The sequence below is a fragment of the Cervus elaphus genome, chromosome 14 (assembly GCF_910594005.1).
Source record: "Cervus elaphus chromosome 14, mCerEla1.1, whole genome shotgun sequence".
Lineage (NCBI taxonomy): Eukaryota > Metazoa > Chordata > Mammalia > Artiodactyla > Cervidae > Cervus > Cervus elaphus.
In genome coordinates this window covers 30079036-30103286 of record NC_057828.1, presented here as the reverse complement: position 1 = coordinate 30103286, position 24251 = coordinate 30079036, and the positions used below count along the sequence as shown (strand labels likewise).

Genomic DNA, 24251 nt, shown 5'->3' with positions numbered 1-24251 from the left:
AACAATGAAATCAAAGAAGAATCAGAAAATAACACCAAATATGCAACTTAAAAACACAACATTATAACTTCTATGAGATGCAAAAAAAGAGGTTCTAAGATGGAGTTCATAGCAATACAGATCTTCTTCAAAAAAACAAAACAGAACAAAAAATTCTTAAATAAATAACCTACCTACCACCTAAAAGACTTAGGAAAAGAATAAACAAAACCCAGAGTCAACATAAGGAAAGAAATAATTAAGATCAGAGGAAATAAATAAAATATAAACAAAAATATAATAGAAAATATCAATAAAATGTAGAGGTGATTTTAAAAGATAAACAAAATCAACAAACATCTGGCCAGGCTCATCAAGAATAAAGGACACAAATAAACAAAATAAAAAATGAAATATGAGCAATAAAAACCAGTATCACAAAAACACAAAAAAATATGAAAAAATACTATGAAAAGTTATATGCAAACAAAATGTTAAACCTAGAAGAAATGAGCAAGTTTCTAGAAACATATAGTCTGCCAATACTGAATTTGGAAGAAACAGATAATTTGAACAGATCAATCACTAGAAGTGAAAAAAATCTGTAATTAGAAAAACTACCTGCCAACTAAAGTCTAAGACTGAATGGCTTCACTGGGGAATTTTACCAAACATACAAAGAACTTACACTTATGATTGTCAATCTATTCTAAAAAACTGAAAAGAAGGCAACATTCTCAAATGTATTCCAGAGGTTCCTCATTACCCTGACACAAAAACCAAAGAGACCACAATAAAAGACAATTAAAGGCCAATAGCTTTGATGAATACAGATGCAAAACTCCTCAGCAAAATATTAACATAAATCCTCAAAAAAATCCCCCAATACATAAAAAAGGATCATACATCATGACCAAGTTGGATTCATTACTAGATCACAAAGATGGTTTAACACACACAAAGCAATCAATGCTATACACCACATTAGCAAAAGGAAAGACAAAAACACATGATCATTTCAATAGACTCAGAAGAAGCATTTGACAAAGTTCAACATCCATTCATGAAAAAAACTCTCACCAAAGTGGGTACAGAGGGAACAGATTTCAGCACAATCAGTTCAGTTCAGTTGCTTGGTCGTGTCCAACTCTTTGCGACCCCATGGACTGCAGCACGCCAGGCCTCCCTGTCCATTACCAACTCCCAGAGTTTACTCAAACTCATGTCCATCGAATCAGTGATGCCATCCAACCATCTCATCCTCTGTCATCCCCTTCTCCTCCTGCCTTCAATCTTTCCCAGCATTAGGGTCTTTTCAAATGAGTCAGTTCTTCACATCAGCTGAAGTATTGTTTCAGCTTCAGCATCAGTCCTTCCAATGAATATTCAGGACTTATCTCCTTCAGGATGGACTGGTTGGATCTCCTTGCAGTCCAAGGGACTCTCAAGAGTCTTCTCCAACATCACAGTTCAAAAGCATCGATTCTTTGGTGCTCAGCTTTCTTTATAGTCCAGCTCTCACATCCATACATGACTACTGCAAAAATCATAGCTTTGACTCTATGGACCTTTGTTGGCAAAGTAATGTCTCTGCTTTTTAATATGCTGTCTAGGTTGGTCATAACTTTTCTTCCAAGGAACAAGTGTCTTTTAATTTCATGGCTGCAGTCACCATCTGCAGTGATTTTGGAGCCCCCCAAAATAAAATCTCTCACTGTTTCCACTGTTCCCTATCTATTTGCCATGAAGTGATGGGACCAGATGCCATGATCTTAGTTTTCTGAATGTTGAGTTTTAAGCCAACTTTTTCACTCTCCTCTTTCACTTTCATCAAGAGGCTCTTTAGTTCTTCTTTGCTTTCTGCCATAAGGGTGGTGTCATCTCAGCACAATAAAGGCCATTTATGACAAACAGCAAAAAACACTCCCAACAGTGAAAATCTGAAAAGCTTTTCCAGTCAATTCAGGAACAAGACAAGAATGCCTCCTCTCACTCTTTTGATTCAAAGTAGTTTTGAAAGTCTTAGCCACAGCAATCAGAGAAGGAAAAGGAAAAAAGTACACAAATTTGAAGGGAAGAGGTAAAATTGTCACTATTTGCACAGATATGATACTCCATAAAGATAACTTCAAAAATCTCCACACAAAAACTATTAGAGCTAATAAGTGAATTCTGCAAAATACAATATTAAAACACAGAAACCTGTTGTATTTTCTTATACTAATAATGAAAATTTAGAAAGGGAAAGTAAAAAGAAAAAAAATCCTATGTAAAATTGCATCCCAAAAATATCTGGGAAAAAATTTAATAAAAGAGATGAAAGACCTATATGCTGAAAACTATTAATAAAAATGTAAGGTGAAAATAATATTTACAACTGTTATGCTCTGATAAAAGACATGCCTTATTTAAGTCTATAAAATTCTGTAGTACATTATCGAAAAAATCAGAACCTTGGGCTATTTACCTAATTCCCAACAGTTAAGCACTCAACAGCCATATGTATAATTCACACATCCTCAAATAATTTGAAGTTCACATTGATTGATTCCAAAGAGAGTGAGTTTATAATTTTCTAATACACTGTAATGTCTGCACATTCCTGGGATGTTGCCAAAGAAAGACAGTGAATCTAACTAAACTTTAAAAAATACTTACTTATGCATTTCTCAATAGCAGCAACCATATTTTGAATTTGTATTGAAAACTCCAATCTGTTGGGAGTTATAGAGAGATTTGTAGGGAATTCTAAAAGCCTAAGAGAAAATAATAAAAGCATATATAAGAAGAATACAGTAACATAAAATACAATTACTTGTAATTTCAAAAATATCTAGTACTTACTCATCATTCATGCAATTTTTCTCAAACTCAGTTTCGAAGTCTAGTTCTATCAGAATCCATCAAAAGAAACAGAATAAAAATTTATTTTTATGTAAAAACTTACATTTATGTCAGCTAATTAACAAGGTTATATTGTCAGTACTTTCTAAAACCCTAAGAATAAACTGGAAAGATTACTTTAAAGACTGAATTCTAGCAGTATACCCCACCCCCAGATTCTGATTAAGGAGATCTGAGAAGAAATTCAAGAGTCTTTAACATTTATAAAAATCATAGACTATTAACTGATAAATACATAACTACTAAAATTTTCTTCCATGTGTTATTTTAATTTATCCTTTAACATTTATAAAAATCATAGACTATTAACTAATAATACATAAACTACTAAAATTTTCTCTCACATTTTCCAGCTGCTAAGATATTTCTTCTCACTTTTACCAGTGTCATTCACTTTACCTGAAAGAATTTCATAGCTGTAACTCATTCTTTTTGATTTCTTCATTGGAAGTAGTTCTTTACTTGATTGTTTAATGAAAACATTGACTTCATTTTCTGACGTATCTCCATATATTGCAGATTTTTCAGAGCACTCATCAGACTCATGTAAGTTCTCTTCAGAATTTTCTGAAGAATCACTCTCAGCAGGAGTTCTCAACTGTAGGTTTACTTCAAATATTGGCGCAGGTATTTTTCTCAAATCTGTATCCACTTTAATACTATTCAAAATCTAATTTAACAGATACGTTAGAGTGATAGTTATAATATGTAAATAAGTGTTCTTTTATATACAACAATATAAAACTAACTTTAAATGAAAACTAATAACTTTAGCATAAATGAATAACATTCTAATGGTATATAATTGATTTTCATTTAAAAAATAATGTAAAATAAGTGATACATTATAATGCAGTAGTTTTCCAGTTGATGCCATAGTGGGTACATATTAATCATTTAAGAACTTCCTAAAAATATAATTTCTGAGGCCCTATCCTAAGAATTTAAAAGGTAGGGGCAAGGTCCAGGAATCTAAAACATCTAAAAGCTGAACAGGTGATTCTCCCATGTACTCTGATTTAAGAACAACAAACCAGATAAAGAAAACAATCCCATTTACACTACATCAAAAATAAAAAACCCACAGGGAACTACATTCAATATCTTGCAATCACCTATATTGGAAAATAATCTGTAAAAATATGTATATACATAACTGAATCACTTTTCTGTATACCCGAAATTGATACAATATTGTAAATCAACCACGGTTCAATTTAAAAACTTCCTTTTGTCCAAGAGCATCCAAACATTCTGATAAGAATTTCAGTGTAGCTGAATCCCCTTAAATGTGTTTACAGTTGGCTAAATTCCAAATTTATAAATAAAAGGCCTTTATATTAAAAATAATAATAATACACAATATAAAACTACACCATAAAGCTACAATAATCAAAAGAGTACGACAGTGGCACAAAATAAGAAATACAGACCAATGGAATAGGATAGAAACCCTATGGAAAAAACCCACACACTTATGGTCAGTTAATCCATAACAATGGTGGCAAGAATTTACAATGCAGAAAAGACGGTCTCTTCAACAAGCGGTGTTGCAAAAACTGTATTAGAACATTCTCTAACACCACACACACACAAAAAAAAAACTCAAAATGGATCAAGTCCTAAATTTAAGGCCAGACACTATAAAACTCTTAGAAGAAAACATAGGCCGAACACTCTCTGACACAAATCACAGAAATACTTTCTTATCTACATCCTAGAGTAATGAAAATGAAACCAAGAACAAAGAAATAGGACCTAATTAAACTTAAAAGCTTTTGCATAGCAAAGGAAATCATAAACAAAATGAAAAGACAGCCTACAGAATAGGAGAAAATATTTTTAAATGAAGTGACTTACAAGAGATTAATTTCTAAAATACAAATAGTTCATACAGCTCAATATCAAGAAAACAACCAACCCAGTCAAAAAATGGGCAGGAGACCCAAACAGACATTTCTCCAAAGAAGACATATAGATGGCCCAAAAGCACATGAAAAGGTGCTCAACCTCACTAATAATCAGGGAAATGCAAATCAAAACTACAACGAGGTATCAACTTTCACGGTCAGAAAGCCCATCATCAAAAAATCTACAAACAGTAAATGCTAGAAAGAGTGTGGAGAAAAGGGAAACCCTCCTACACAAGCAGGAATGTAAACTAGTACAACAGGGGGCGCATTGGTAAAGAATCCACTTGCCAGTGCAGGAGATGCAAGAGATGTGGGTCGGATCTCTGGGTTGGGAAGATCCCCTGGAAGAGGGAATGGTAGCCCACTGCAGTATTCTTGCCTGGAAAATTCCATGAACAGAAGTGCCTTATGGGTTACACTCCATGGGGTTGCAAGGAGTCGGACATGAGTGAGCAACAGAGCACACACACGACCACTATGGGGGAACAGTACGATGGCTCCTTAAAAAACTAAAAATAGAACTACCATGACCGAGCAATCCCACTCCTGGGCATATCTCCCGAGAAGACATAATCTGAAAGGATATATGCACCCGAAAGTTCACTGCAGCACTATTTATGATAGCCAAGATATGGAAGGAACCTAATATCCAATGGCAAAGGAATGGATAAAGAAGGTGCAGTGCTTATATATAATGGAATATTACTCCGCCATAAAAAGAACAAAATAGAGGTTATCATGCTATGTGAAATAAGTCAGGTAAAGACAATTTCACTCATGTGAAATTAAATTTTTTAAAATGATACAAATGGATCTATTTATAAAACAGAAAAAGAATCACACATCAGGAATATATTTCAAACTCATCAAAACAGGTCCTAGTCTTTCTTTAAAGTCTTTAAACTCCACTTTAATGTAATTATACTAGTATAGCTATCTCTACTGAAAAATAACAGGAGTATTGTAAGTATAAACATTTTATTTACAAAAAATATAATTGCTCTTAGTTTCAATCTAGGCATAGGTTCTCAAGTAATCTTTTGATTCCTTACATCCCATAAATAACCTGTTGTGCCTGTGGCATCCAGTAAGTGTTTCTCACTTACTGAGGTGAGATCAGATCAGTGGTCATCTGAATCACCTACTAGAACTTCAATCTTTAGCTTAAGTCATTAAGAAATAAAGGGATTTAACAATAACAAGAAGTCCTTCACCAAAGGGAAACTTAGTGATATATTATCATGTGATCAGGATTTACTTATATATGAGTTGAATCTTAACAGCACAATGTTGAGTAAAAATATGTAAAAACAGAAAGGCAGCACAATGAAATTTCTGCAAATTCTAACATGTATAATAACAAAATCCAAGACATGATACTTTAAAAACTTTAGTGTAACTTTATGGAAGGTGGATTGATGAAAAATACAAAAATGATATTTTAGTGACTCCTCATAAGAGGGGGAGGATGTGTTAAAGTTGGGGGATAGGGAGAGAAATAAAACAATAAAATGATACAAAACAAAATAAAATAAACAAGAGACCTTGATGAACTGATAAAAATAGTATGCATGAATCAAGAGGATAATCAGTTCAGCTCTCCATATCTGGTCTCCTACACTAAATGAGGTGGCAGAAGAAAGAACAAGAGAAAACACCAGAAGAACCAGATAAAGTAGAGATAAGAAACCTGAGAAAGAGTTCACACTAATGGTGTTAAAAATAACAAAATAACTTGGGAGAAGAATGAATGCACAGAGTGAGAAGTTACAAGAAGTTTTTAACAAAGAGAAAATATAAAGAACAACCAAACAGAGTTGAAGAATAGAATAACTGAAATGAAAAATACACTAGGATAAATCAGTAATAGACTCAATGATACAGAGAAACAGGTCAGTGAGCTTAAAGACAGAATAGAGGAAATCATTGCCACTCAATGGAAAAGAGAATGAAAAGAAATAAAGATAGTTTAAGATACCTCTGAGACACAATCAAGCACACTAACATTTGCATTACAGAAGTCGCAGAAGAAGGAAAGAGAGAGAAAGGGACTGAGAGCAGTATTCAACTGCCTAACCTGCGAATACTTCCCTAACCTGGGAAAGGAAACCGTCATCCACGTCTATGAAATACAGAGTCCCACAGAGGATGAAACCAAAGAGGAACACACCAAGACACATTGTAATTAAAATGACAATTAAAGATAAGGAGAAAATACTAAACTAAGAAACAATATTTAAGGGAACTCCCATAAGGCTAGGCTATCAATTGATTTTTCAGCAGAAACTCTGCAGTCCAGAAGGGAGTGGTATGATAAAACTCAAAGTAATGAAAGGGAAAATATACAACCAAGCACATGCAATCCAGCAACACTCTCCTTCAGATTTAATGGTGAGATCAAAAACTTAACAGACAAGCAAAAGCTAGAATTCAGAACCATAAAACCAGCTTAACAAACAAGGTTAAAGGAAATCCTCTGGGTGAAAAAAGAAAAGGCCAGAATTAGAAATGAGAAAATTATAAAATTAAAAAGGTCACCAGTAAAGGCAAATAATGTATAGTACATGTAGGTAATATCCTACACACAAAGCTATTAGGAAGGTTAAAATCAAGAATAGTAAAATCATCTATATTCACAGTAAGCAGTTAAGTCCTACATAAAACAATTAAATGTAAAATATGATATCAAAACTATTATAAGGAGTGAGAGCACAAAAGCACATTTTTTAATGCATTAGAAACTAAGAGAAAAGCAACTTAAACTATGTTTATTATAGACTGCTATACAAAAACCTCACAGTAATTATAAAACAAAAGTCTGTAACAGATACACCAAAAAACAAAGAGAAAGGAATCCAAACATAACATTAAAAATAGCCATAAACTCACAAGACAAGAGAATCAATGAAGAAAAAAAGAGAAAAAAGATGCCACCCCCAAATCCAAAACAATTAACAAAATGGCAGTAAGAACATACATACTGATAACTAGCTTAAATGTAAATGTAAGTTTAAATGAAAACTGCCCAAATCCAAAGACACTGAGTGGCTGAATGGATATAGAAATAAGACTCATATATGTGCTGCCTACCAGACATTCACCTTAGATCTAGAGACACACAGACTGAAACTGAAGAGATGAAGAAAAGTATTCCATGCAAATGGAAATAAAAGTTGGAGTAGTAATATTTAGACAAAATAGACTTTAAGTAGAGACTGGAATAAGATATGAAATAGGATACTGCATAATGATCAAGGGATCAATCCAAGAAGATATAACAATTGTAAATACACATGAAACCAGCATGAAAAGTCAAAGTGAAAGTCACTCAGTCATGTCCAACTCTTTGCAACCCCATGGACTATACAGTTCATGGAATTCTCCAGGCCAGAATACTGGAGTGGGTAACATTTCCCTTCTCCAGGGAAGCTTCCCAACCCAAGGATCAAACCCAGGTCTCCTGCATTGCAGTCAGATTCTTTACTAGCTGAGCCACCAGGAAAGCCCTTTTCACTTTCACTTTCACAACCCAGCATAGGAACACATAAATAAATATGAGTAAATAGTAATAAACATAAAGGGAGAAATTGACAATAACACAATAATAGAAAATTTAACACAACATTCATTGATGGACAGCTCATTTAGACAAAAAAATCAATAACTGGCTTTAAATGACACATTAGACAAGATGAACTTAATTGATATATATAGAGAGAATTCCACCTGAAAGCAGAAGAATACACATTCTTTACAAGTGCACATGAAACATCTTCCAGGACAGATCAAATATTAGGCCGCAAAACAAACCTCAGTAAATCTAAGAAAGTTGAACTCAAAGCAAGCATTTTTTCTGACCACACCACCATGAAACTAGAAATCAATTACAAAAAAAATGGCAATAAACAGAAGCATAAGGCTAAAAATACACTACAAAACAGAGCCAACAGATGACTGAAGAAATCAAAGAGGATATAAAAAAATTCACAGAGACAAATGAAAATAAAAATGATGATACAAAACCTATGAAAGGCAGCAAAAGCAGTTCTAAGCAATACAAACTTACCTCAGGAAACAAGAAAAATCTCAAATAAACAACCTAACCCTACACAGAAGAACAAGAGAATGAGGAACAAACAAAACCCAGATAGTGGAAGGAAATAAAGATCAGAGTAGAAATAAATAAAATAGAGACTAAAAAACAACAGAAAAAAATCAATGAACTAAAAGCTGGTTCTTTGAAAAATAAACAAAATTGACAAATGTTTAGCCAGGCTCATCAAGAAAAAAGGGAGAGGGCCCAAATCAATAAACAAAAAAGGAGAAAGGTTACAACCAACACCACAGAAATTCGCGGGATCGTAAGAGACTACTATGAGTATCAATGAACTAATAAAATTAACAATCTGGAAGGAACAGGCAAACTCTTAGAAATGCACAGTCTCCAAAGACTGAACCAGGGATAAACAGAAAATATGGACAGGGACCTCCCTGGTGGTCCAGTGACTAATAACCTGTGCTCCCCTTGCTGGGGCCCAAGCTCAATCCCTGACCAGGGAATGAGATCCCACACGCTGCAACTAAAGATCCTGAGCACCGCAATTAGGATGCAGTGCAGCCAAACAAACAAATAAATATTTACTTAAAAAGGAAAAGAAAATATGAACAGACCAATTAACAGTAATGAAACTGAATCAATAATTTACAAAAACAAAAGTTCCTGTCCAGATGGCTTCACAGGTGAATTCTGCCTAATATTTAGAGATGAGTTAACATCTATCCTTCTCAAACTATTCCAAAAATATTGAAGAGAAAGGAATACCTCCAAACTCATTCTTTTTGCCCACCATCACCCTGATACCCAAACCAAAGATATCACAAAATAAGAAAATTACAATCTCACTGACAAACAATAGATGCAAGAAACTTCAAAAACATACTAGCAAACTGAATCCACCAATACACTGAGAGTCATATATAATGATCGAGTAGGATTTATCCCAGAGATGCAAGGACTTTTCAATTGATTTTCCCCAAATCAATCAGTTATGATATACCATATTAAGAAACCATAAAATTGCATTCATTTCAAATGCTAGTATATTGTCACCCTACTTATTTTAACTTCTATGCAAAGTACATCATGCAAAATGCTGGGTTGAATGAATCAAAAGCTGGAATCAAGATTGCTGGGAGAAATATCAACAACCTCAGATATGCAAATGGATACCACTCTAATAGCAGAAAGTGAAGAGGAACTAAAGAGCCTCTTGATAAGGGTGAAAAGTAGAGTGAAAAAGCTGGCTTAAAACTCAACTTTAAAAAAAAAGAAGATCCTGGCATCTGGTCCCAACACTTCATGGAAAATAGATGGGGAAAAAGTGGAAACAGTGACAGATTTGATTTTCTTGGGCTCCAAAGCCACTGTTGACAGTGACTGCAGCCATGAAATTAAGACGCTTGCTCCTTAGAAGAAAAACAATGACACCTAGACAGTGTATTAAAAAGCAGAGACATCAGACAAAGGTCTGTAAAGTCAAAGTTACGGTTTTTCCAGTAGGCATGCACAGATGTAAGAGCTGGACCATAAAGAAGGCTGAGCACTAAAGAATTGATGCTTCTGAACTGGAGAAGACTCTTGGGAGTCCCTTGGACAGCAAGGAAATCAAATCAGTCAATCCTAAAGGAAATCAACCCTGAACATTCATTAGAAGGACTGAAGCTGAAGTGCCAATATTTTGGCCACTTGATACGAACAGCTGACTCACTGGAAAAGACCCCGAGGCTGAGAAAGAGTGAGGGCAGGATGAGAAGGGGCTAACAGAGGATGACATGGTTGGATGGCATCACTGACTCAATGGACATGAGTTTGAGCAAACTATGGGAGATAGTAAAGGACAGGAGAGCCTGGTATGCTGCAGTCCATGGGGTTGTAAAGAGTCAGACATGACTTAGCAACTGAACAACAACAACATTAACATATTGAAGATTAAAAACCACAGATGCAGGAAAAGCTTTTTCAAAAAAGTTCTGAATATCAATTTATGGGAAAAGCTCTCCAGAAAGTGAGCATAGAGGGAACATTCTTCAACATAATAAAGGCCATATATGAAAAACACTCAGCTAATATCATCCAAAACAGTAAAATGCTGAAAGCATTTCCTCTAAGATCAGGAACAAGATAAGGATGCCTATATTCAACATACTTTTAGAATCCTAGACACAGCAATCAAAGCAGATAAAGAAATAAAAGGAATCCAAACTGAAAAGGAAGAAATAAAGTATCATTTTTTTCAGATGACATGATACTTTTATACATGGAAGATTCTAAAGATGTCATCAGAAAACTATTAGAGCTCATCAATTAATTCAGTAAAGTTACAGGATACAAAATTAATACACAGCAATCTGTTGTATTTCCATACACTAACAGCGAAGTATCAGAAAGAGAAATTAAGGAAACAATCTCACTTACTGTCCCTTCAGAAAGAATAAAATATGTGGAATAAACCTACCTAAGGAGGTAAAAAAGTTGTAACTCGGAAAACTTTTAAGCCACTGATGAAAGAAACTGAAGCCAACACAAACAGATGAAAAGATATACCATGTTCTAGAAGAATTCATATTGCTAAAATGACGATACTACCCAAGGCAATGTACAGGTTCAATGCAATCTCTAAATACCAATGGCATGTTTCACAGAACTAGAAAAGAATTTCAAAAGCTACAGGGAACATCAAAGACTCTAGATAGCCAGAACAACCTTGAGTAAGAACAGAGCTGGGAGAATCACACTCCTGGTTTCAGATTATACTACAAAAATACAATAATCAAAATAGTATGGTATTGGCACAAAACAGACACACAAATCTATGGAACTAATAAAGAACCAGATAAACCCACACCCTTTAGGCCTATTAATCTATGTGGAAGGAGGCAAGAATATACAATGGAGAAGACAGTCTCTTCAATAAGAGGTATTGTAAAAACTGGACAGTTATTTGTAAAAGGATGAAACTAAAACATTCTCTAACATCATATACAACATAAACTCAAAATGAATTAAAGACCTAAATGTAAGACCAGATATTATAAAACTTTAGAGGGAAACATAGGCAGAACAAGCTTTGACATGAACTGCAACATTTTTCCAGATCTGCCTCTTAAAGCAAGGGAAATTAAAGAAGAAATAAACAAATGGGACCTAATTAAACTTAGGTTTTCATGCAGCAAAGGAAACCATCAGCAAAATGAAAAGACAACCTATCGAGTGGGAGAAGATATTCACAAATGGAATGCCTGATAAAGGGTTAATATCCAACATATATGAATAGCTCATATAGTTTAACATTCAAAAAACAAGCAATTCATTTTTACAAAATGAGCAGAACTGAACAGACATTTTTTCAAAGAGGAAATGCAGACTGCCAATAGGCAAATGAAAAGATGTTTGACATTACTAACCATCAAGGGAATGAAAATAAAAACTAAAAAGATATTTCACTTCAAACCTATCAGAATGGCAGTCATTGAAAAGAATACAAACAACAAATATTGGTAAGAATGGAATCCTTGTTCTCTGTTGATGGGAGTGTAAATTGGTGTAGTCATTGTGGAAAACAGTGTGGAGGTTTCTCAAAATACTAAAAATAGAACTACCATATGACCCTATCATTTCACTCCTGGGTATGTATCCGAAAAAACCAACAACACTAATCTGAAAAGATAAATGTACCCCAGTGTCCATAATAGCATTATTTATAATTGCCAAGGTGTTAAAGCAAACTGTGTTCATTGATAGATGAATGGATAGAGAAAATGTGGTGTATACACATACACACACACACACGACACAATGGAACACTACTTAGCCATTAAAAAAATGAAAATTTTGCCATTTGTAGCAACATGGATAGACCTGGAAGGCATTACGCTAAGTGAAATAAGTCAGACAGAGAAAGAAAAATACTGTATATCACTTATATGTGGACTCTAAAAAATATGACAAATTAGTGAATAAAACGGAAAAGAAGTATACTCACAGATATGGAGAACAAATTAGTGCTTACCAGCGGGAGAAGGGAGGGTGGAGGTGTAATATTGTGGTAAGGGACTTAAAAGGGGGAGTTATTATGGTATGATATGAAATCATTTTAAAGTACTATACAATTAAAGAATCTTTCATTCAATAAGTTAATTAATTTTAAAAATATAATAAAAGAACAAGTATAAGAATACATACAAATTCAGCATAAAATAAAAATACACTTAAATCAATTGGAAAAGTATAGATTATTCAAAAAAATGTAGTAGTACATTTGGGAAAAGTTAATTTACCTCTCTATCTCATCATATATTTACCAAAATAATTATCAGGTAAAATAATTATTTAAATGTAGAAAATAAAACCACAAGATTACTGCAAATACTAATAAAAATAAATAATATTTATATTATCTTGGTATGAGAAATTATTTTCTAAATATGATACTAAATGTAGAGACTATAAAGAAAACAGATGATTTATTTTTCTGAAAGACTTTATTAGCGCAGTTTTAGGTTCACAGCCTAACTGAGTAGAATGTATACATGTATTTCCCATGTATCTGCTAAGCCCATACAGTCATAACCTCCCCATTGTCAACGTGCCCCACCAGAGTGACACATTTGATACAACTAATGAACCTCTAGTGATACACCATAATCATCCAAAGTTCACAGTTTACATTAGAGTTCCCTCTTGGTATTGTATATTCTATGAATATGTAGATTGTATGGGTTTGGACAAATGTGCAATAATCCATCATTATCATATTACATGTACTTGCACTGCTCTAAAAATCTTTTGTACTTCATCTATTTATCCTTCTCTCCCCCAGCCTCTGTCAACTGCCAGTCTTTTTAGTACTGCCATAGTTTTGTCTTTTCCAGAAACTGGTATCATACATCCTGTAGTATGTATATACATATAATTTGAAGCATACAGTACCTAGCCTTTTCATATTGGCTTCTACTTAGTAATCCTCTGTCTTTTTATGGCTTGATAGCTCATTTATTTTTAGCAGTGAATAATATTCCACGGTTTGGAGATATTACAGTGTATTTATACATTTACCCACTAAAGGACATCATGGTTTCTCCTGGTTTTGGCAATTTTGAATAAAGCTGTTAGAGACATCCACATGGAGGCTTTTGTGGACTTTAGTTTTCAACTCCTTGGGTCAAATACCAAAAATAACAACTGCTGGATCTTACAATAAGTGTATATTTAGTGTCTTCCAAAGCGGCTGAACTGTTTTGCATTCCTACCAGAAATGAGGGAATGTTCCTGTTGCTCCACAGCTTTGTAGGCATTTGGTGTTGTCCAAAATGTTCTGGATTTTGGCCATTCTTATGTATTACATTCTTATTACATTCTTATGTAGTAGTATCTCATTGTCGTTTTAATTTGCATTTCCCATAAGACATATGACATTAAGGATGTTTTTATATGCTTGTTTGTTATCTGTAATCTTTTAAGTTTCTGTTAAGATCTTTGGCTCATTTTAAAAGTGGGTTTTTTGTCTTTTTACTGTTGAGTGCTCAATGTTTTTTGTATATTTTGGATCATAATTTTTTTTAATCAGATGTTTGTTTATCACTGGTATATAAGAAAGTGGATGACTTTTTAATATTCATTCTTTTTTTTTTTTTGGAATCTAATCAGCGATTCCTCCCAAACCCTGCTTTTTTGCAGCAGAGCCGTCAGTGGAATCCTCTGGCCTTCCCTCAAGGGACTCCTTACGCCAGGCGCTCGGGGCAGGATCATTCGTGGGCCGGGTGGCGCAGGACAGCAGCTCAGCAGCCCTCAGCCAGGGAGGCGCGTCACAGGTGCTCAAGGACTCCTAAACAGTCCTCCCACGCAGACTGACAGAACCATCATTTCCAGCAGACCCTCTCAGGGTCAATCCCGCCGGACCCAAGCTGGCCGCGTGCCTGTCTGCTCACTCAGTCCTCCCTGGCCTTCTCTTCCACGCACGTGGGAACAAGGGGCTCCTGTGGGCAGCCCTCGGTGTTGTCCGGCTACAAACCATTCTTAAGTGCCCACCATTCTGAGCACTGAGCGTAGAAATAGCCGCTTCCTCTCTGCCCCAACAGCATGGGCGCAGCAGGGCAGCCGCACCCGTGGTGCTGGCAAGTCTAGCATCTGCAGGGCCGTGTTAATATTCATTCTTATGTCCTGCAACCTTTTTATAATTTCTTATTGGCTCCAGGAGATTTTTGTCTATTTTGGATTTCCTATATAGATAATTGTGGGCTTCCCAGGTGGTGCTAGTGGTAAAGAACCCACTTGCCAATGCAGGAGACATAAGAGAGGAGTTTGATGTTACCATCAGGAGGAGGAAATGAAATCCACTCCAGTATTCTTTTTACTTATTTATTTTTTAATTAAAGGATAATTGCTTTACAGAATTTTGTTGTTTTCTGTCAAACCTCAACATGAATCAACCATAGGTATACATATATCCCCTCCATTTTGAACCTCCCTCCCATCTTCCTCCCCATCCCACCTATCTAGGTTGATACAGAGCCCTGTTTGAGTTTCCTGAGACATACAGCAAATTCCCATTGGCTATCTAATTTACTGGTAGAGTAAGTTTCCATGTTACTCTCTCCATACAAATCACCCTCTCCTCCCCCCTCCCTGTCTTTCTCTTTCTGACTTATTTCACTCTGTTTAATAGGCTCTAGGTTCATCCAGCTCATTAGAACTGACTCAAAGGCATTCCTTTTTATGGCTGAGTAATATCCCATGGGTTTGAGTACACTCTGGGAGTTGGTGATGGACAGGGAGGCCTGGCATGCTGTGATTCATGGGGTTGCAAAGAGTCGGACACGACTGAGCAACTGAACTGAACTGAACTGAATATTCCATCGTGTATATGTACCACAACTTCTTTATTCATTCATCTGTTGATGGACATCTAGCTTGCTTCCATGTTCTAGCTATTGTAAACAGTGCTGCAGTGAACAATGGGATACATGTCTTCAATTTTGGTTTTCTCAGGATATATGCCTAGGAGTGGGTTGCTGGGTCATATGGTGGTTTTACTCCTAGTTTTTTAAGGAATCTCCATACTGTCTTCCATAGTGGCTGTATCAATTTATATTCCCACCAACTGTGCAAGAGTGTTCCCTTTTCTTCACACCCTCTCCAGAATCTATTGTTCGTAGACTTTTTGATGATGGCCATTCTGACCAGTGTGAGGTGATGTCTCATTGTAGTTTTGATCTTGCATTTCTCTAATAATTAGCTATGCTGAGCATCTTTTCATGTGTTTGTTAGCCATCTGTATGCCTTCTTCAGAGAAATGTCTGTTTAGGTCTTTTCCCCACTTATTGACTGGGCTGTTTGTTTTCCTGGTATTGAGTTCTATGAGCTGCTTGTATATTTTGGAAATTAATCCTTTGTCAGTTGTTTTATTTGCTATTATTTTCTCCCATAGTTTCCTTTGCTGTGCAAAAGCTTTTAAGTTTAATCAGGTCCCACTTATTTACCTTTATTTTTATTTCCATTACTCTAGGAGGTGGGTCATAGAGGATCTTGCTTTGATTTATGTCATCGAGTTTTCTGCCTATGTTTTCCTCTAATAGTTTTATAGTTTCTGGTCTTCCATTTAGGTCTTTAATCCATTTTGAGTTTATCTTTGTGTATGGTGTTAGGAAGTGTTCCAATTTCATTCTTTTGCATGTAGCTGTCCAGCTTTCCCAGCACCACTTATTGAAGAGGATGTCTTTGCCCCATTGTACATTCTTGCCTCTTTTGTAAAAAATAAGGTACTCATAGGTGCATGGGTTTATTTCTGGGCTTTCTATCTTGTTCCATTGGTCTATATTTCTTATTTCTGTGCCAGTACCGTACTGTCTTGGTGACTACAGCTTTGTAGTATAGTCTGAAGTCAGGAAGGTTGATTCCTCCAACTCCATTCTTCTTTCTCAAGACTGCTTTGGCTATTCGGGGTCTTTTGTATTTCCGTATGGATTGTGAAATTTTTGGTTCTAGTTCTGTGAAAAATGCCATTGGTAATTTGATAGGGATTGCACTGAATCTGTAGATTGCATTAGGTAGTATAGTCATTTTCACTATATTGATTCTTCCTACCCAGGAACATGTTTATGTCATCTTTGATTTCTTTCATTAGTGTCTTATAATTGTCTGTGTACAGTTCTTTTGTTTCCTTTGGTAAGTTTATTCCTAGATATTTCTTTTTGTTGCAGTGGTGAATGGGATTGATTCCCTAATTTGTTTCTGATTTTTCATTGTTAGTGTGTAGAAATGCAAGTGATTTCTGTGTAATGATTTTGTATCCTGCAACTTTGCTAAATTCACTGATTAGCTCTAGTAATATTCCGATACTGTCTTTAGGGTTTTCTATGTACAGTATCATGTCATCTGCAAACAGTGAGAACTTTACTTCTTTTCTGATTGGATTCCTTTTCTTTTTCTTCTCTGATTGCTGTAGTTAGGGCTTCCCAAACTATGTTGAATAATAGTGGTGAAAGTGGACACCCTTGTCTTGTTCCTGATCTTAGGGGGAATACTTTCAGTTTTTCACCATCAAGAATAATGTTTTCTGTAGACTTATCATATATGGCCTTTACTAGGTTGAGGCAGGTTCATTCTATGCCCATTTTTTTGAAGAGTTTTAATCAAATATGGGTGCTGAATTTTGTCAAAGCCCTTTTCTGCATCTATAGAGATTATCATAGGGGTTTTATCTTTAAATTTGTTAATATGGTGTATCACATTGATTGATTTGCATATATTGAAGAATCCTTGCATCAAGTTGGGAGAAACCCAACTTGATCCTGGTGTATAAGCTTTTTGATGTGTTGCTGATTCTGTTTGCTAAAATTTTGTTGCGGATTTTTGCATCTATGTTCATCAGTGATGTTGGCCTGTAGTTTTAATTCTTTTTGTGTTGTCTTTATCTGGCTTTGGTATCTGGGTGATGGTCGCCTTGTAGAATGAGTTTGGAAGTGTTCCTTCCTCTGCAATTTTTTTGAAAGAGTTTTAGAAGGATAGGCATTAGCTCTTCTCTAAATGTTTGATAGAATTCTCCTGTGAAGCCATCTGATCCTGGGTTTTGTTTTTCAGGAGATTTTTTATCACAGTTTCAATTTCAGTGCTTGTAATTGGGTTGTTCATAATATCTATTTCCTCCTAGTTCAGTCTTGGAAGACTGAACTTTTCTAAGAATCTGTCCATTTCTTCCAGGTTATCCATTTGCTGCATCCCATAGGTTTTGAGTTGTCATGTTTTCATTGTCATTTGTTTCTAGAACTCTTCTGATTTCCCTTTTGATTTCTTCAGTAACCTGTTGTTTATTTAGAAACTTGTTTAATCTCCATGTGTTTGTGTTTCTTACAGTTTTTTTCTTGTAATTGATATCTGGTCTCATAGCATTGTGATAAGAGATGCTTGCTACAATTTTAATTTTCTTACATTTACTGAGGTTTGATATGTGACCCAAGATGTGGTCTCTCCTTGAGAATGTTCCACATGCACTTGAGAAGAAGGTGTATTCTTCTGCATTTGGATGGAATGTCCTGAAGATAGCAATGAGATCCAGCTCATCTGATGTATCAGTTAAGACTTGTTTCCTTATTTATTTTCTGTTTTGATGGTCTGTCCATTAGTGTGAGTGTAGTGTTAAAGTCTCCTACTATTATTGTGTTACTGTCAATTTCTCCTTAATGTCTGTTAGTGTTTGTCTTACATAATGAGGTGCTCCTAAGCTGGGTGCATAGATTTTACAATTGTTATGTCTTCCTCTTGGATTGATCCCTTGATCATTAGGTAGTGTCCTTCCTTGTCTCTTGTAATCTTCTTTAAGGTCTATTTTGTCTGATATGAGGATTGCTACTCCAGCTTTCTTTTGCTTTCCATTTACATGGATATATTTTTCCATCCTCTCACTTTCAGTCTATTTGTGTCTTTAGGTCTGAAATAGGTTTCTTGTAGACAGCATATATATGGGTCGTGCTTTTGTATCCGTTCAGCCAGAGATAGCCATCCAGTCAGTCTCTTCTGGTTGGAGCATTTAATCCATTTACATTTAAAGTAATTACTGATATATATATATTCCTATTGTCATTTTCTTAATTGTTTGGGGTTGATTTTGTAGATCTTTTTTCTTCTCATATTTCTTGACTATAAAAGTCCCTTTAACATTTGTTGTAAAGCTAGTTTGGTGGTACTGAATTTTCTTTTTCTTTTTTTTTTTTTTTTAATTTTTTTATTAGTTGGAGGCTAATTACTTCACAACATTTCAGTGGGTTTTGTCATACATTGATATGAATCAGCCATAGATTTACACTTATTCCCCATCCCGATCCCCCCTCCCACCTCCCTCTCCACCCGATTCCTCTGGGTCTTCCCAGTGTACCAGGCCCGAGCACTTGTCTCATGCATCCCACCTGGGCTGGTGATCTGTTTCACCATAGATAGTATACATGCTGTTCTTTTGAAACATCCCACCCTCACCTTCTCCCACAGAGTTCAAAAGTCTGTTCTGTATTTCTGTGTCTCTTTTTCTGTTTTGCATATAGGGTTATCGTTACCATCTTTCTAAATTCCATATATATGTGTTAGTATGCTGTAATGTTCTTTATCTTTCTGGCTTACTTCACTCTGTATAAGGGGCTCCAGTTTCATCCATCTCATTAGGACTGGTTCAAATGAATTCTTTTTGACAGCTGAGTAATATTCCATGGTGTATATGTACCACAGCTTCCTTATCCATTTGTCTGCTGATGGGCATCTAGGTTGCTTCCATGTCCTGGCTATTATAAACAGTGCTGCGATGAACATTGGGGTGCACGTGTCTCTTTCAGATCTGGTTTCCTCAGTGTGTATGCCCAGAAGTGGTATTGCTGGGTCATATGGCAGTTCTATTTCCAGTTTTTTAAGGAATCTCCACACTGTTTTCCATAGTGGCTGTACTAGTTTGCATTCCCACCAACAGTGTAAGAGGGTTCCCTTTTCTCCACACCCTCTCCAGCATTTATTGCTTGTAGACTTTTGGATAGCAGCCATCCTGACTGGCGTGTAATGGTACCTCATTGTGGTTTTGATTTGCATTTCTCTGATAATGAGTGATGTTGAGCATCTTTTCATGTGTTTGTTAGCCATCTGTATGTCTTCTTTGGAGAAATGTCTGTTTAGTTCTCTGGCCCATTTTTTGATTGGGTCATTTATTTTGGAATTGAGCTGCAGGAGTTGCTTGTATATTTTTGAGATTAATCCTTTGTCTGTTTCTTCATTTGCTATTATTTTCTCCCAATCTGACGGCTGTCTTTTCACCTTACTTATAGTTTCCTTTGTAGTGCAAAAGCTTTTAAGTTTCATTAGATCCCATTTGTTTAGTTTTGCTTTTATTTCCAATATTCTGGGAGGTGGGTCATAGAGGATCTTGCTGTGATTTATGTCGGAGAGTGTTTTGCCTATGTTCTCCTCTAGGAGTTTTATAGTTTCTGGTCTGACATTTAGATCTTTAATCCATTTTGAGTTTATTTTTGTGTATGGTGTTAGAAAGTGTTCTAGTTTCATTCTTTTACAAGTGGTTGACCAGTTTTCCCAGCACCACTTGTTAAAGAGGTTGTCTTTTTTCCATTGTATATCCTTGCCTCCTTTGTCAAAGATAAGGTGTCCATAGGTTCGTGGATTTATCTCTGGGCTTTCTATTCTGTTCCATTGATCTATATTTCTGTCTTTGTGCCAGTACCACACTGTCTTGATGACTGTGGCTTTGTAGTAGAGTCTGAAGTCAGGCAGGTTGATTCCTCCAGTTCCATTCGTCTTTCTCAAGATTACTTTGGCTATTCCAGGTTTTTTGTATTTCCATACAAATTGTGAAATTCTTTGGTCTAGTTCTGTGAAAAATACCGTTGGTAGCTTGATAGGGATTGCATTGAATCTATAGATTGCTTTGGGTAGAATAGCCATTTTGACAATATTGATTCTTCCAATCCATGAACACGGTATGTTTCTCCATCTGTTTGTGTCCTCTTTGATTTCTTTCATCAGTGTTTTATAGTTTTCTATGTATAGGTCTTTTGTTTCTTTAGGTAGATATACTCCTAAGTATTTTATTCTTTTTGTTGCAATGGTGAATGGTATTGTTTCCTTAATTTCTCTTTCTGTTTTTTCATTGTTAGTATATAGGAATGCAAGGGATTTCTGTGTGTTAATTTTATATCCTGCAACTTTACTATATTCATTGATTAGTTCTAGTAATTTTCTGGTAGAGTCTTTAGGGTTTTCTATGTAGAGGATCATGTCATCTGCAAACAGTGAGAGTTTCACTTCTTCTTTTCCTATCTGGATTCCTTTTACTTCTTTTTCTGCTCTGATTGCTGTGGCCAAAACTTCCAACACTATGTTGAACAGTACTGGTGAGAGTGGGCACCCTTGTCTTGTTCCTGATTTCAGGGGAAATGCTTTCAATTTTTCACCATTGAGGGTGATGCTTGCTGTGGGTTTGTCATATATAGCTTTTATTATGTTGAGGTATGTTCCTTCTATTCCTGCTTTTTGGAGAGTTTTAATCATAAATGAGTGTTGAATTTTGTCAAAGGCTTTCTCTGCATCTATTGAGATAATCATATGGTTTTTATCTTTCAATTTGTTAATGTGGTGTATTACATTGATTGATTTGCAGATATTGAAGAACCCTTGCATTCCTGGGATAAAGCCCACTTGGTCGTGGTGTATGATTTTTTTAATATGTTGTTGGATTCTGTTTGCTAGAATTTTGTTAAGGATTTTTGCATCTATGTTCATCAGTGATATTGGCCTGTAGTTTTCTTTTTTTGTGGCATCTTTGTCTGATTTTGGAATTAGGGTGATGGTGGCCTCATAGAATGAGTTTGGAAGTTTGCCTTCTTCTGCAATTTTCTGGAAGAGTTTGAGTAAGGTAGGTGTTAGCTCTTCTCTAAATTTTTGGTAGAATTCAGCTGTGAAGCCATCTGGTCCTGGGCTTTTGTTTGCTGGAAGATTTTTGATTACAGTTTCGATTTCCTTGCCTGTGATGGGTCTGTTAAGATCTTCTATTTCTTCCTGGTTCAGTTTGGGAAAGTTATACTTTTCTAAGAATTTGTCCATGTCATCCAAGTTGTCCATTTTATTGGCATAGAGCTGCTGGTAGTAGTCTCTTATGATCCTTTGTATTTCAGTGTTGTCTGTTGTGATCTCTCCATTTTCATTTCTAATTTTGTTAATTTGGTTCTTCTCTCTTTGTTTCTTAATGAGTCTTGCTAATGGTTTGTCAATTTTGTTTATTTTTTCAAAAAACCAGCTTTTAGCTTTGTTGATTTTTGCTATGGTCTCTTTAGTTTCTATTGCATTTATTTCTGCCTTAATTTTTAAGATTTCTTTCCTTCTGCTAACCCTGGGGTTCTTCATTTCTTCCTTCTCTAATTGCTTTAGGTGTAGAGTTAGGTTATTTATTTGGCTTTTTTCTTGTTTCTTGATGTAAGCCTGTAATGCTATGAACCTTCCCCTTAGCACTGCTTTTACAGTGTCCCATAGGTTTTGGGTTGTTGTGTTTTCATTTTCATTCATTTCTATACATATTTTGATTTCTTTTTTGATTTCTTCTATGATTTGTTGGTTATTCAGAAGCGTGTTATTTAGCCTCCATGTGTTTGAATTTTTAACAATTTTTTTCCTGTAATTGAGATCTAATCTTACTGCACTGTGGTCAGAAAAGATGACTGCAATGATTTCAATTTTTTTGAATTTCCCAAGGCTAGATTTATGGCCCAGGATGTGATCTATTCTGGAGAAGGATCCGTGTGCACTTGAGAAAAAGGTGAAGTTGATTGTTTTGGGGTGAAATGTCCTATAGATATCAATTAGGTCTAGCTGGTCCATTGTGTCATTTAAAGTTTGTGTTTCCTTGTTAATTTTCTGTTTAGTTGATCTATCCATAGTTGTGAGTGGGGTATTAAAGTCTCCCACTATTATTGTGTTACTATTAATTTCCTCTTTCATACTCGTTAGTGTTTGCCGTACATATTGCAGTGCTCCTATGTTGGGTGCATATATATTTATAATTGTTATATCTTCTTCTTGGATTGATCCTTTGATCATTATGTAGTGTCCTTCTTTGTCTCTTTTCACAGCTTTTATTTGAAAGTCTATTTTATCTGATATGAGTATTGCGACTCCTGCTTTCTTTTGGTCTCCATTTGCATGAAATATTTTTTTCCAGCCTTTCACTTTTAGTCTGTATGTGTCTCTTGTTTTGAGGTGGGTCTCTTGTAGACAGCATATATGGGGGTCTTGTTTTTGTATCCATTCAGCCAATCTTTGTCTTTTGGTTGGGGCATTCAACCCATTTACATTTAAGGTAATTATTGATAGGTGTGGTCCCGTTGCCATTTACTTTGTTGTTTTGGGTTCACGTTTATACAACCTTTCTGCATTTCCTGTCTAGAGAAGATCCTTTAGCATTTGTTGAAGAGCTGGTTTGGTGGTGCTGAATTCTCTCAGCTTTTGCTTATCTGTAAAGCTTTTGAGTTCTCCTTCATATCTGAATGAGATCCTTGCTGGATACAGTAATCTAGGTTGTAGGTTATTCTCTTTCATTACTTTCAGGACGTCCTGCCATTCCCTTCTGGCCTGGAGGGTTTCTATTGATAGATCAGCTGTTATCCTTATGGGAATCCCTTTGTGTGTTATTTGTTGTTTTTCCCTTGCTGCTTTTAATATTTGTTCTTTGTGTTTGATCTTTGTTAGTTTGATTAATATGTGTCTTGGGGTGTTTCGCCTTGGGTTTATCCTGTTTGGGACTCTCTGGGTTTCTTGGACTTGGGTGGCTATTTCCTTCCCCATTTTAGGGAAGTTTTCAGCTATTATCTCCTCGAGTATTTTCTCATGGCCTTTCTTTTTGTCTTCTTCTTCTGGGACTCCTATGATTCGAATGTTGGGGCGTTTCACATTGTCCCAGAGGTCCCTGAGGTTGTCCTCATTTCTTTTGATCCTTTTTTCTTTTTTCCTCTCTGTTTCATTTATTTCCACCATTTTATCTTCTACCTCACTTATCCTATCTTCTGCCTCCGTTATTCTACTCTTGGTTCCCTCCAAAGTGTTTTTGATCTCATTCATTGCATTGTTCATTTTTAATTGACTCTTTTTTATTTCTTCTAGGTCTTTATTAAACAATTCTTGTATCTTTTCAATCTTTGTCTCCAGGCTATTTATCTGTAACTCCATTTTGTTTTCAAGATTTTGGATCATTTTTATTATCATTATTCTAAATTCTTTTTCAGGTAGATTCCCTATCTCCTCCTCTTTTGTTTGACTTGGTGGGCATTTTTCATGTTCCTTTACCTGTTGGGTATTTCTTTGCCTTTTCATCTTGTTTAGATTGCTGTGTCTGGAGTGGACTTTCTGTATTCTGGAGGTCT

The 24251-nt window shown here is 35.5% G+C and overlaps 1 protein-coding gene and 1 non-coding gene across 2 annotated transcripts in view; both read right to left on the bottom strand.

Annotated features, from left to right (window-relative positions):
• DNAH14 (dynein axonemal heavy chain 14) overlaps positions 1-24251 on the bottom strand; it is a 388841-nt gene that overhangs the window by 271709 nt on the left and 92881 nt on the right. The window contains exons 12-14 of the mRNA XM_043922886.1: positions 3265-3553; positions 2824-2863; positions 2638-2735 (exon numbers count right to left, since the gene is read on the bottom strand). Of these exons, the coding sequence (XP_043778821.1) occupies positions 2638-2735; positions 2824-2863; positions 3265-3553 (427 nt within the window). The remainder of the gene's footprint in view (positions 1-2637; positions 2736-2823; positions 2864-3264; positions 3554-24251) is intronic.
• Positions 14849-14983, bottom strand: LOC122708385. Its single transcript, XR_006345166.1, has one exon. It is a non-coding gene; the product is annotated as a small nucleolar RNA SNORA43 (small nucleolar RNA).